The sequence below is a fragment of the Pogona vitticeps genome, chromosome 6 (assembly GCF_051106095.1).
Source record: "Pogona vitticeps strain Pit_001003342236 chromosome 6, PviZW2.1, whole genome shotgun sequence".
Classification (NCBI taxonomy): domain Eukaryota; kingdom Metazoa; phylum Chordata; class Lepidosauria; order Squamata; family Agamidae; genus Pogona; species Pogona vitticeps.
Genome location: NC_135788.1, coordinates 103,582,544 through 103,597,248, shown reverse-complemented (window position 1 = coordinate 103,597,248; position 14,705 = coordinate 103,582,544). Strand labels below are relative to the sequence as shown.

Sequence of the window (14,705 nt, the reverse complement as noted above, 5' to 3'; positions counted from 1 at the left end):
ATATTGGGCACCGGTTTGCCTAGTTCTGCCAGCTTTCTGGAGAGTTAGCTTCAGTACCTGGCCCCCTTGTAAACTCCAGCCTTTCTCAAACTCAAGTTCTAATCATAGGGTTTGAGCTGTCCACAGTCCATAAATAGTGCTGTGTTTTCAGTAAGAAATCACCCAACTCACTTTAGGGACAGCTTGTACATACAGCTGCTAACAGGTATCCAGTTCCCTCAAATCCAAGTCTCTCAGAACTGCTCCCAGACTATGGAACCACCTCCCATATGAGGCTAAGCTGGCCCCATTCTTGCTGTGCACCTGCAAGCTAGAAAAGATCTTTCTCTTCAGGCAAGCTTTTTCTGAGGGACTGTCTGCCTGAGTAGGGCTTTTTTAATGGATTGTAGTTTACTGCTTTGAATGTGTTTCGGTGTAGCTTCTGTCTCTTTTATGTTATTTGCTTGACCCTTTTTAGCGTATTCAGTCATGTTAGTTCTAATACTATTCGTTCGTTCGTTTAGTCGTTTAGTCGTGTCCGACTCTTTGTGACCCCATGGACCAGAGCACGACAGGCCGTCCTGTCTTCCACTGCCTCCCGGAGTTGGGTCACATTCATGTTGGTTGCTTCACAGACACTGTCCAGCCATAAATGATGTCCATCACCTTGGGTCATTTTTTAGACATTTAGAATAAGACAAATCAAATCAAATCAAATCAATCAATCAATCAATCCTGTTGCCATAGGTACTCCTTCTGGTGTTTCTGTCTCCAGTGTGTCCATCAGGTCAGGGTTGAGAGTGGGTGCCTGCTGGTTGCAAAGGCCTCCATGAGGTTGGGGAAGAAGCTAGAATTCACTGCAGATTAGTGATTGCACACACTCTGCAGCATCATTGTTCCTTCACCACTTGCACTTGAACCAGTAGCTTGCATAGGAGTTATAGACTATCACCATATTCTTCTACTTCAAAACACAACATCTCAGGTCTAGCTTCTCCACATTTCTTTCTCACACAACTTGCAGAAGGTGACAAAGCCTCCCCTCCATCCTTACAGCTAATTTTTACCATCTGGGCCTAGCCCCCACCTCCTTACCCAGGTCTGGCTGGTCTTTCCTCAGCTCCTTTCTTCAACTTGAGGACTCTCTCTGTGTGTGTCCTCCTGATGCCCAGCACCCCTCTGGTACACCCACCAAGTGAGGACATGGTGAGGGCAAATGACCCTTGAGGAAGTGAGTCGCCTTCAGAGATAAATACATATATGTATTTGTGTGTGTGTGTGTGTGAGAAGATATTTTTTTCAAGAAAAACCAAAAATATATATTTGTGAAGGCTTTCACAGCCGGGATCTAAAGGTTGTTGTGGGTTTTTCGGGCTTCTTGGCCGTGTTCTGAACGTGGTTCTTCCTAACGTCTCTGTGGCTGGCATCTTTCAGAACACGGCCAAGAAGCCCGAAAAACCCACAACAACCAAAACCAAAAATACATTCTGGATATTATCCATTCTACATACCCCATGATTGCCAGGAGGATTTACAACACATACAGAAACACATAGTTTCTTCAAAGCACTTACATCCTGTCCACAGACAAAATGTTTCCCAGAGCATAATTGGCTTATATACAATTAACAGTTTTTCTTTTCTTTTTGTTTTGTAATAAACAAATCCTCATTCCGGTGCATCCCCTGAACCCCTCCGCACCTCTCTGTGTAGCTGATTGAAAGCCTGCAAGGTCTCCTCCACAGGGGTGTTGTGCTCGGGCATATGGAGGTAGGGCATATGGGTATGTGTGTGTGTGTGTGTGTGTGTGTGTGTGTGTCTGTCTGTCTGTCTGTCTGTCTGTCTATCTATCTACACACACACACACACACACACACACACACACACACAATGCAATCAGCTGGCTAACTCTGAAGAAAGTTAACTTCCTATTGACTTCAGTGGGACCAATGGTCCAGGAAGTATGCAACTACTGCAAAGTCAACTAGTCCACCCACCATCAATGTCTCAGTACCATTTGGACTGAGCTTCCTGTTGGTAGCTCTCATCCTGCCCATAACTCCAAATGCCTGCCTCAAGGGTCCACGGAGAGGGTTACTTGGCTGTCATTCCCATATTGATTGATAACTGCTAAGTATTACATGAGCCATGCTTGAAGTCAAAATAAGGTCTATAATGAGTTTCATCCAAGAATCTTTGGAACTGGACTACCACCATCTATTCAGACACCTGCCTGGAGGATCCCAACCGCAAGACTACCTCAGTGATGGCATTTGCGGGGCAGTAAAATGGGTGATACAGAAGCAGAATCTCCAATCAGAAGATTAAAACCAAGTATCAAGTGTAGACCCTGATGTTGGGAAAGTGTGAAGGCAAGAGGAGAAGGGGATGACAGAGGACGAGATGGTTGGACAGTGTCACCAATTACCAACATGAATTTGACCCAACTCCAGGAGGCAGTGGAATATTATATATATTTCTAATATTTATTTTATTTATATCCCGCCTATCTGGTCGGGTCAGGACCACTCTAGGTGGATAACAACATAAATAATACAATAAATTGATATATAAAACAATTATTAAATAGTAAAACATTACACAAGTGGGAGGAACGATAAGAGAGGGAAAAAGGGTGCCAGGGGGCGTCAGGGATTCCTCTACTGGAAAAGAGCATCTCTTTTGCTAGCTTAAACTAATTGGGCTATGACCAACTCTCTATAAGAGTCTCCAGTGTTCAGCAGTCTTCATAATTACCCAGAATGCTGCTTTCTATTTTAGGGATTATTTGTTTTGGTATTCTTCCACCCAAGTAATCTCAAGTGATTCATGGACTTCTCAAAGAGAATATGTAGATTGTGCTTTCCTCAAGTGTACAGAGCGAAGATGATTAAATGGGGTTGTTTGTTGTTCAGACATACTGTGGTGTTCCACCATGGCATATGGATATTTCCTTTTATACCTTTTGGGTACCTTCACATATTATACGTACAACGGCATACCACTGGAGAAAATAAAAGAATAGATCTGCAGGCATCTGGTAACAAAAAGAAGAACATAATTGGAGACATACTATCTAGCAGTATTGACTCCTTGCTGGACAGATCACAAAGATGAAAGATGATGATCCACCATGATGTGCGTCTCTGCAAGACACAGGGAAATGAAAAAGACCTTTTTTCTACATTTCCCATTCATTACATATGGGGCTGAGTATTCCAAAACTATGGTGGAACAAATCCCAGTATCTTACTTTATCCAACAGATTTGTATAGGGTTTTTTCTCTCCTGCAGAAATTATATGGAAAGATAAATTCTGACAGAAAAGTAAGTATTACTTCCTTCTCTTCAAGGTCATGTGCCTCATTATTTCTGTAAATGAAATATTCCTTTCATTTATTCTCTTATGGATTTTTTACTGTCTTCTAAAAAATATATTCTAAATTTGTCATTTTTTTAAAGAAGTGATTATATTACAGCAGCAATGAAGAATCAGACAGAGATTACTCACTTCATACTTAAGGGCCTAACAGATGAAGAAGAGCTTCAGAACATTATGTTTTCCCTTTTCCTCATCACCTACTTAGCAACTGTGTTGGGCAATGGAACTATTGTGGGTGTTCTGGTGGCAGAGACCCACCTTCACACTCCTATGTATTTCTTTCTTAGCAATCTCTCTTGCCTGAATATTTTCTACTCTACAGTCATCCTTCCCAAAATGTTGTCTGGCTTTCTCAGAGCTCATCAAAGAATCTCCTTTGCTGGATGCATCACCCAACTGCATTTCTTCCATTTCCTAGGAAGCAGTGAAGCTATTCTTTTAGCTGTCATGGCTTATGATCGCTATATCGCCATATGCTACCCTCTGCGCTATCCAGTCATCATGCGTAGACAGAAGTGTATTCTACTGGCAGCCACTACTTGGGCCACAGGCTTCTTTCATGCTCTGATGCATGCAGTTATGACTTCCCAACTTCATTTCTGTGGCCCCAATTTCATTCAGCACTTCTTCTGTGACATCAAGCCAGTACTGAATTTGGCATGCATTGGCACAAGACTCAACATCAGTCTCCTCAACATTGTTACAGGCTTAATTGTCATTATCCCTTTCTTGCTAACAGTCCTTTCGTACCTCTACATTATCTCCTTTCTTCTACTGAAGGTCAAGTCAAACAACAAAAGATGGAAGGCCTTCTCCACCTGCAGTTCCCATCTGACAGTTGTGGGTTTGAAGTATGTGCCAGCATTGTTCAACTACCTTCCCTCATCTTCTGGAGGCTCACCAAAGAGAGACATGATAGCCACCCTCATGCACAGTGCAGTTACTTCAGTTTTGAATCCCTTGATCTACACCTTGAGGAATCAAGATATGAAGTCAGTTATCAGGAAAAGCCTGGATAGATTCATCTCTGTAAAGATATGAAGAATGATGTAAACTGTGTGGGATTATTTGTAATACTTTAATTTAAATAGAGAAAAAAGAAAGTAAAAAAAAAGATCCGTAGGACAATAGTAACAGGAAAGGTATGATTTATAATCTTGGGAAATACGTGGGGAAAGAGTAAAAGTAAAGATAAACTTTAATTTCACAAAAATCAAAAAAAATCTGTATATCACAAAAATCTGTATATCAACAGCACAGGACATGAGACAGAATTTTGTGGCAGAATGACCAGGTGAAAAATGTGAGTGGAGTCCTCTATGCTTAAAGATGTGTAAAAGAAGTTATTTCAGTAGGTGACGTTTGTATGGCAAACTATGCTTTATACCCATTCGATTTTCCGCATCCATCAATGGTTCTACAGTTCTCTTTTACATCTTCTTTCCCTAATGGCATGCAGTTTGTATTTACTACATTTTATACCACTGACAATGAATTTGATCATGTGCATGTTCCTTGTTTGTATGTTATCTGAAATTAAGGCTAAATAGGCTTCCCATTCTCTCACCTCCATCCTGTATAGCAGAGGTCGTCAACCCCCGGTCTGCGGCCCAGTGCCTGTCCATGGCCTGAGCCAGACTGGGCCACGGAGACAGACCTCCCACCCACCCCGCTCGCACTCCCCTCTGCATAGCTGCTTTGTGCATGTACACGTGTGCCAGCACCGGCGCGAGTGCTCCCCCACCCCTTCACGCATGGGCCCGAACACTCATGCAAAGGGGTGGGTGTACGTCCATCCGTGCAGGTGCTCCTGTGCATGTGCGAAGGGGTGGGGAAAGCTCACACCGTCGGTAGTGCACGCATGCATGGTCCCCCATCACTTCATGCATGCACCTGAGAGAGAGAGAGCACATGCGCCCAAGAGAGTGCACACACCCAAGAAAGCACGGGGGGGGGGGGGGTGCTCCGCCTTCCTCAGAGGCTCAACCAGTCCATTGTCCCAAAAAGGTTGGGGATCACTGCTGTATAGGTCATCGTTAAGAAAATTAATTGCATGCCATTCTTTTATGTGTTAAAAAAAATCTTCAGAACTGCATGAGGATTATAACCATGATAAACTGGATGTATAATTGCCATGTTCTATTTTCTGGTTCAATGCAGGTATATATATACCTGCATTGAACCAGAAAATGGAACATGGCAATTATACATCCAGTTTATCATGGTTATATATATTTATATATCAAGCCTGTAGAAATCTACTCACAATTCAGCCTCTGTGAGTATTATGGGCTTTTTCTCCCTGCTAGGTTTTTTATGTCTGCAGTTTTACAGTGTACATATGCACCAATACTCAGATATGAGTGGCTCAGTGAGTCCAGTTTTAAATGGAATCGCAATACCAGGCATTTAACTCCACCCCCACCCTGTTCTGTATATGCTGATGTTTATACAACTTTCCAGGAATCTTCCACATCATATTTATTTTTTCCTCGAAGGGGGAAAGCACAATCAGCAGAATAAACAATATTTGAGAAACTATGAAGTTTGAGCTTAAAATGGGTTGCTGATTTATCAGGTTTGTAAAATATTTCAGTTGAAAAATATGTTCTTCTCTCCCGCTCTTAGATGTTTTCAAGACACATCTTTCCACACTGTCCTGGTATCATAAGTAAGTACTACTGAATCCACATACTTACGAGTGATGTCCATTGGTTACAGATTGCAGTGTTAATCTCAGGAGAGAGAGAGAAAGGGGAAAAAATCACCATTATATCAACTTTATATTTAGTCTTACTTCTGTAATTCTAGGAGGGGATGACAAAGTTTCCCACTGGAGATCTATAGGATCAAAAAAAATCATTTCAAATAATGAGGGAAATCATCACAGTTCATTTTCAAAGTGAATGGTACAGGTGAGATGGATATATCTGTCCATGAGACATTACGTGCTTAAAATTTGATCACACTACTTTACCATTGTAACAAAACCCACATGTGCTTAAGAATTCTATGAAGAGATTTAGACCTTTTTTCCCTCCTAATGGGAGTTCTGCTGAAAGATAACATTTGGTAAACTCTTCTTTTCCAGGTGAGGTTATCTTACGAATACTGTACACACCTGAGAAAAGAACTTAGAAGCTGGAAGTAACATATTGTAGATGATTTTTCCCATCAATAAAGGAAAGGGGAAAAATTCTTCCTGACAATTCTTACATTCATATGGAAGTTGTACAGGAAAAGAGCAGCAGAAGTATATTTGAACAGTACACATTGTTCTACAGTATGTATCTTGTATATTGGAAGCTTCTTTCAGAATTCTGATTGCTCCTTTTAGTTAGAGGCATAAATAAAAAAGACCTCCACCTATTAGAAGAGGGATGGGACACATGCCCAAGGCATCCATCTATTATGTCAAATTTATTATCCCATTCTCTGTAACCATTGGGGCTAGTTGTGAGGCCTCATAAAAGTAGAGTTGGGAAACATCAAAACTGTCTCAACCTCAAACTAGAGGCTTCTCCTCTCAAGAGACTGAGTGTTCATCTGGCAAATTTTATTAGTGGTGCCTCGCTAGACAGTTACCCCGCATGACAGGGTTTTTTTGCTAGACATTTATTTATTTATTTATTTATTTTATTTCTATCCCGCCTATCTGGTCATATTAGACCACTCTAGGCGGCTTACAATCAAAGACAACAGTAAATTTTAAAAACATTATGGCTAGACAAAAATTAAAATCAAAGAAAATATGAAAAGGAAAATTCGTCAGGGGTTATCTGTTGGGAAGGCCTGCCTATACATCAGTGTTTTTAATTGTTTCTTAAAAATGCCCAGCGAGGGAGCCGCGCGAATCTCAGGAGGTAAGTTGTTCCAGAGGCGAGGAGCCATTTGCGATCGCTATAGCGAATTGCAAAACAATGATTCCTATGGGGGAATTTCACTGGACAATGTTTGGTCCCTAGACAACGATTTGCTTTTCGCTAGACAATGATTTTGCTAGACAGCGATTTCAGTGGAACGGATTATCATCGTCTAGCAAGGCACCACTGTATTGGTACTCTGAATATTCTGTAAATACATTGTTCTATTGTATTGGTCCTTCATTTTTTAATTTTTTAAAATGGAAATTACCCTGCCCATGGGGAATGCAACATTTATAATAAAATGGCAGAATATGGAGATTTTAAATTACTATTAAAAACTAAAAACTAAATGAAATGTTAGCCTGTTGTTTCATGGTCTGATTCCTAACCTGCACCACCAATTGATCAGTGGATTACATCATTAACGATGAGGTCCTATCAAATCAATTGTGAATTATGGTCATGCTCTTGGGGATTTTATTTTTTTAGGTACAGAGTATTCAGAAGTGGCTTACCATTCCCTTCTTCAGTGGAAACTCTGGGCCTGTGTAGCTTGCCCAAGAGCACAAAGGCTGGCTCTTCTCCTAAGAAGGCATATTGGGGAATTGAACTCCCATGGGTCAGCTCACTAAGCTATCTAGAGAGTTAATAAAACTGTAAAATATTACTCACTCCAACTAGGATTAGTTTCTAAGAAAAAGCTCTATGAATGGCAAGTGTAATTTGACATATTTATAAGAAATAAAAACAGAAAAGCAGGAATTGAATACTGTATAAGTAAATCATGTAAAATTAACAGTTAAGAATAATAATATAGTCTCTCTTTGTCAGATGGCAAATCACTAAGGCATACAAAACAGATGAGGAGACAGAGGATAAACAACAAGTAGTAGGGCTATTGGAAAGCCATGCTTTTCTACTCATCCTGAACTTAGTTCCATTGACATGGACCATTTATTTCTTTATTCCTTTATTTCATACTCCTCTTTCCCCAACATATGGAGCATAAGGTGGCTTCCCCCTCCCAAAGGCTTAAAATCATAAACAATTTAAAACTGGTCAAGTCTCACATAGTAGCTTAAAGAAAATGAAATAAATGTTCACACTTTCCTCTGAGTGGATTTTGTGACACTTTCTGATCCTGTTAGGATTTTAATGTAGGGTTAGGTTGCAAGTTATGGTCAAAAGTACACGTAGATCTTGAACCAGCTGAGAACTGAAGTTGCCCACTATGTTGGCTCACCCAATAAATCAGATTATGTCTCTTCTGTTTCTCAGCACCACAATGCATGTAGAAACAGCAAGGGACATTTTTAATGGAAATGCATTGAATGTAGTAGTGGTGGTGGGAATGAAAGGACTACATGAGGGGTCTCAAACTCAATTTACCTGGGGGCCGCTGGAGACAGAGTCTGGGTGAGGCTGGGCCACATCAGATTTTCCGCCAAGCGGAGCAACAGTGCAAGGAAGCCACCCAGGAGTTTCCTTAGCCCGGCTGGGGCTCCGATGATGATGAGGAGGAGGGTCATGCGAGCCCTCGTTGCCAGCCATGACCCCCTCCGGTACCTTCTTCACTACCACCACCAGCAGCAGCAGGACGAAGAAGTGGAGAAGTGAGGGAGCACCGGCAACCACCTAGCCGGGGGAGAGGAGGGCACGACATAATTTTAAAAAAACAAACACCTCACAGAATCGCCTTGCTAAAGGAGAAAAGCCCCCATTGGTATCCGTGAAATTAAACAGAATGGGGTGGGTCTCCCACAGGCGCATGCGCACGCGCACACACATGCACAGAGGTCCGGCAACATTCCTCTGAGGGCCCCCGTCAAAAAAGGCGCACTCGGCAGCAGCAGCAACCCCCACCACGACAGAGGAGCAAACTTTGCGAGGCGAGCCCAGGCAGCCTCCAGGGTCGAGGTCGCTGAAGCAGGACGAAGAGGAGGAGGAGGGAGGAGGAAGCACCACTGGGCGCTGAGGCAGCCGCTGGCCGGGCTGGTGCTGGGGGTGCTGAGAGAGAAAGAGAGCCGCTTCCCCGGAAGAGGTGGTGACGGCCGCAGCTGCTGTTGGTGGATTGGAGGTGCTGTTCGAGGACAGGCTGGGAGTGAGCTCCACTCTCAGGCATCGCTCGGTGGCAGCTCGGGCGCTCAGGGAAAAGGGCCAGCAGGGCACTTTGCTCACCGGCTTTCTCCCAAGACAGCACCTCTTGAACCCTCCATCCGTAACTGCAGCCTGCCAGCCGGCAGACAGGCGGGCTGGCTGGCAGGCTGCAGTTCTGGAAGGAGGGTGCAAGAGGCGCTGTCTTGGGAGACAGCCGGTGAGCGAGGCGAGGCTTTTTTTTTACTCTTGACAGCAGAGGATGCGTGGGTGCTTCGGGGGACAGGCAAGGTGGGGGCCACAAACTATCATCCAGCATGCCACAAATGGCCCTCGGGCCACATGTTTGAGACCCCTGGACTACATGTACAGTAACAGATTCCTTGAAAGAACTTTATATCCCTGCTATCTTCTCTCTGTGTTTTTTAATTAAAGTTAAATACATTGTCCATGGCAAACAGGTGCAAATGGTGAATATTATTTACAGCTAAAGATGGACATGAACCAAACTGCAAATCAGAAAAACCAATGACCTGATTCACTAAGCTTGTTTTGTTAGAGCAAAATGAAACACAGACCTTTTTTTCCTCTTTTTCCTTGGTGTTTCATTTTGCTTTAGCAAAATGGGATGATCCCTCTGCCCACTTCTCACTTCCCCAGGTACCCAGGTGCCATGTGCAAAGGCAGCACCCAGTCTCCTTGCAGGAAAAACAGCCATCGTCTCTGAGCATCCATCCATCTTACAGCTGATCTTGTACATCCGCATCTTTGCTCTGCTTATAAAGGGGAGGATTTGAAGCCACCAGATAAGAGATTCTGTATAACTTGTTGTCTTGGGCTCCAAGTTTTGTTTTTCCCTAACAGAGTGCTCTTGGAAGCATCATTATCCAAATCTGACTCCATGCTTTTGGAGAGGCAAATGCCACATCCGCCTTTGGAGTTGGACTCACCGCAACAGGAAGATGACCACTGTTTCTGCCTGTGTGTCCTACCTCTAGCTGATCACTCTGATAGGCTGGCAGTCAGGTTCATGCATAGAGCCAGCAACTAGCTTCCCTGCAAGGAGCCCTGGTACCACGAACATGCTACCGACCCCCAGTTGATTGCCTGGATCAGCTGGGTGGCAGATGTATGCTCAGAGGAGCTCAGTGTCATAAGTTCAGCCAAAGAAGATCTGGAACCAGAGGGGTTAATTACAGTTGAAGAAATTGCTGGTCAATTAGAATCACAGACAGCTGAATCACCACCAGATTCTCCTCCCCAAGTACCCAGATTAACAGATAAGCTCCGGCAGGGACTCACAACATGAAGGTCTGAGGCTCGCATGAACGCTTCCCACAGGAACATCAGGTCAACCAGCCCTGAGATTTAACAGGATGGAATATTTCTAGGAATTAGATGACTGTTGCTGCTATATAATTTGCATCCAGAGGCTTGGAAGTAAATTCTCTGGCTCGTGTCCATGTTCCTGCTTATCTTGAACCTTGCTCTCTTGACCCTTGGCCTTTGGACTCTGACTTCTGACTATGGTTTGTGTTTTGGCTTTGACAATTTGGCATCTGTTTTGTATCTCCTGGACTTCTGACACTGGACTGGCTTCTTGAACTTTTGCCTGCTGAGTCCCCTAAGAACGTGATACCCGGGCACTGCCTCTGCTCATAGCACTCAGACAACTGGAGACACAGTGATGGTCCCATTGAAACTTCCAAATACTTTCGAGAGATCCACCAAGCTGCATCTCAATTGGACTGCAAGGCAAATGAAATGGGGAAGAAAGAGAAACAAAAAAGTAGTTTTTCAGCAGGTCTAGTGGAATGTTGGTATTCTCAACTCATCTCTCTGCACTGAAACTGGTGAAACTGGCTATTTATTTATCCATTTATTTATTTTATATTCCACCTTTATCCACATACAAGACTCAAAGCAGCTTACCAAACAACAACAGCAGATGCATAAAAGCTTAAACAATGGAATACATTTAAACCCTCATGTAGTAATTTTTTGAAAAACAATTTTTTTTAATAATTTCAAACAGTTTTTGATTTGCAGAGAATCCCAGCAAATTCTTTCTGACCCCCATTGAGTTGAAGGTTAGAGTTTGTGTTATGTTTCAAGGTACATATCTCAACTCACTGAGATTTCCAATTGCCCATCCCATGTAATTGACTTCCAAACAAACAATGCACACTCCTCTTGTTTCTTAGCATCAATATTTCAAAATTTGGTTATCTATTATAGCTTTGAATTTGAATAAAATCATGGTTAAATATATCAATTTAGGCCAGGAAGGATTTGCTGGGAAAGGCTACTATCGGTGAATATTCAAAGGATGATCAATGTGATATTGAAAGTGAAAAACATAAGAGACATAGTTAAACCATGTTGTATACATTGGACTGAGGGAGGTGATAGGAAGGAAGGAAGGAAGGAAGGAAGGAAGGAAGGAAGGAAGGAAGGAAGGAAGGAAGGAAGGAAGGAAGGAAGGAAGGAAGGAAGGAAGGAAGGAAGGAAGGAAGGAAGGAAGGAAGGAAGGAATCTGATGGGAGATTTACCTGCATATCCCTAGGACAATATTGGGGCCCCATTTCCAGTGGGGAAAATGATGTCATCCTTTATATAGCAGAAGGCAGCCTACATGTTGACAATGGCGATGCCAGGATTCAAGATGATCTACAGCAGGGGACCCCAACTCCCGGTCTGCAGCCCAGTACAGGGCCATGGCCTTGGCAGGAGCAGGCCACGGAGACAGATCTCCCACTCCCTGCACACATGCCCCCCACATGCATGTACACATGTACATCCCCCACATACATGCACAGATGCACACACGTCCCGCCCACGGATGCATGCATGCACGTACACCCCTACATGCATGCACAGATGCCTTGCCCATCCACACATGGATGCACACACGCCCCACCCACACCTGCATGGACACCACCCCCCTGCGTACACACTAAACTGGTCTGCGGTTCAGAAAAGGTTGGGCACCATTGATCTACAGGATGCCCTCTCATGCTCATTATCATTCATTAAGGGATACCAAGCAAGGAGATATCCCAGAAGCTGTCTGCTTTTTTCTTCAGTTAATCACTTCTTACCCACTCATCAGGTTGTTAATGATATGACATTTTGGAGATTATTAACTCATATAGTCACCAAACATCAGAACTGACTTGAAAGAACATACATAACAACTTTAGGGAAAAATGGTTTTAAATTGCCAAACAATTTTATAATGTCAAGAACGGTGGAATCTTTCAGTCTATGAGAGGATATAAGCACCAAAGCTCTACTAACATCATGTAATACAACCCACAACCACAAACCAAAACAACGGTATTTTCACAGCTTGAACCTCTGCATTTTTGAATATTTGTTATCGATTTTTAATATCTTATAAATAAGATATAAATATTTTTGGCAACTTAACATGGAATTCCTTTGCCAGCATGAATCTCTGTTTAGCTGAAATGGAGTTAAAAATCTGAATTGAGTTCTGATTGATAGATTCAAAAGCTGATGTTGCCCCATACCTTGTGCTGTTTCCCCATTGAAAATTTTTGTTAGGAACATGGTCTTAGAAATCCTGAGACACTGTTTAACTAAAGCACTCAGGGCTGGCTCAAACACAACTGCACAAAAAAGCATATGGGCCCAAGCATTGAAGCTACCAACATGAATTTGACCCAACTCCGGGAAGCAGTGGAAGACAGGAGGGCCTGGTGTGCTCTGGTCCATGGGATCACAAAGAGTCGGACACGACCAAACGACTAAACAACAACAATCCTCTTCTTTACTGTCTGCCTTATGCAGAAACACTGTGCACCTAAAGAAGTGGATAACAGTCCATGAAAACTTCCAATAAATGTCAAACATGTTAGTCTTAAAGATGCCCCAGGATACTTTTTGGTTTGGCAACAGACTGACTTGTCTACATGCTTGAAAATCTTGATTCTTTTGTTCTGTCTCAGGCACAAAAAATTCTCATCCTGGTCCTTAGCAAGTTAAAAAGAAAGTGATCACCACATCAAACTCAGTCTATTTATCTAATAAGTTAATTTGATTTATATACTGCCCCATTAATAAGTGGATGACTCTAGGTGGTCTACAAGTTAAAATAAAACTCCCATAGACCCCACATGACAATAATACCAGAATATTTTAATTTTTTTTAAAAAATGTACAAATTTAAAAAAAAACATACAAAAAGAAAAAAGAGAACATGAAATAAAAATAAAAGATTATTTAAAAATAAAAATCTTTAAAAATAAAGATTAACTGCTTATGGGAGACTCAATATTTGAAAACTGCTTTGAATAGTTCTGTTTCCAACAATTTCCTTAACATATGGAGGGGAGGGCCTGTCATATCTCTGCTGGTAACCTTTTCCAGAGATTCGAGGCCAGCACTGAGAAAGCCCAATTTCTTGTCTTCACCATTCTGGCCTCCCTCAGTGTGGCCATTTTAGCACCATGGAACACCAGGTGAAACAGGTAGCTTGATTTTTGGGAGAGACATTCCGACAAGTATCAAGGTCCTAAACTGTTATGGGCTTTATAGGTCATAGCCAGGTTTTTGAATTGAGCACAGAAACTGACAAGGAACCTATGAAGGTGCACCAAAACTGGGGATACATAGTCAAATTTACTAATCCGAGAAAACAATCTGGCCACGACATTTTGGACCTGCTGAAGTTTCTGTACTCTTTTCAAGAGGAGCCCAAAATAGTGACAACTGCAGTACAGTGGTGCCTCGCAAGACGAATGCCTTGTGGGACGAAAAACCCGCAAGACGATTGGTTTTTGCGATCGCTATGGTGCCTCACAAGACAGTTTCTTCTACGGCCATGCTTTGCAAAATGGTGTCCCCCCCCCAAGACCGATGCCTCACAAGTTGAATAAATTTTATTCGTCTTGCGAGGTTCCCTATGGGAACCTTGCAAGATGATTTTTTCGCAAGACAGTGCTTCTCATGGAACGAATTACATTCGTCTTATGGGGCACCACTGTAGTCTATGTTTGAGGCTAGATTTTTGTGAGGTTATAAAACAGTGTCTATTTTCCCCAATGACCAAAATTCTGTTGCATCTGTGGAAAGCAATAGTGTAACTTGTGGCAATTAAGAAGTCCCTGCTTAGATTCCTGGGTCTACAGCAACCTGCTGGACTGGCATTCATCTGCAAATTCAAGCAGGGATGCAATATCTAGCAGTAGGAAGCCACTGTGAATTATGTCATTTGCTTTCCACAAGTGTAACTAAGCAACAGGACATTGGCCTCTGTGTGTTCACATCTTAAATCCCAACTATTCAAGCACTTGGCCCATCCTTTGCATTTCTTTACAGAAATCTTTTCTGGCTATGTTTTTCTCTCTTTTTAATGC

At 42.5% G+C, this 14,705-nt stretch overlaps 1 protein-coding gene across 1 annotated transcript; it reads left to right on the top strand.

Moving 5' to 3' along the window:
- Positions 1 to 1,803: 1,803 nt before the first annotated feature.
- LOC110091051 (olfactory receptor 12D1-like) lies at positions 1,804 to 4,952 on the top strand. Its single transcript, XM_020815026.3, has one exon. The coding sequence runs from the start codon at positions 3,464 to 3,466 to the stop codon at positions 4,400 to 4,402; it is 939 nt and encodes a 312-aa protein (XP_020670685.3). The 5' UTR covers positions 1,804 to 3,463; the 3' UTR covers positions 4,403 to 4,952.
- Positions 4,953 to 14,705: the final 9,753 nt, after the last annotated feature.

Coding starts and splice junctions, on each gene's coding strand:
- LOC110091051 (XM_020815026.3), top strand. CDS start 3,464: ATGAAGAATCAGACAGAGATTACTCACTTCATACTTAAGGGCCTAACA.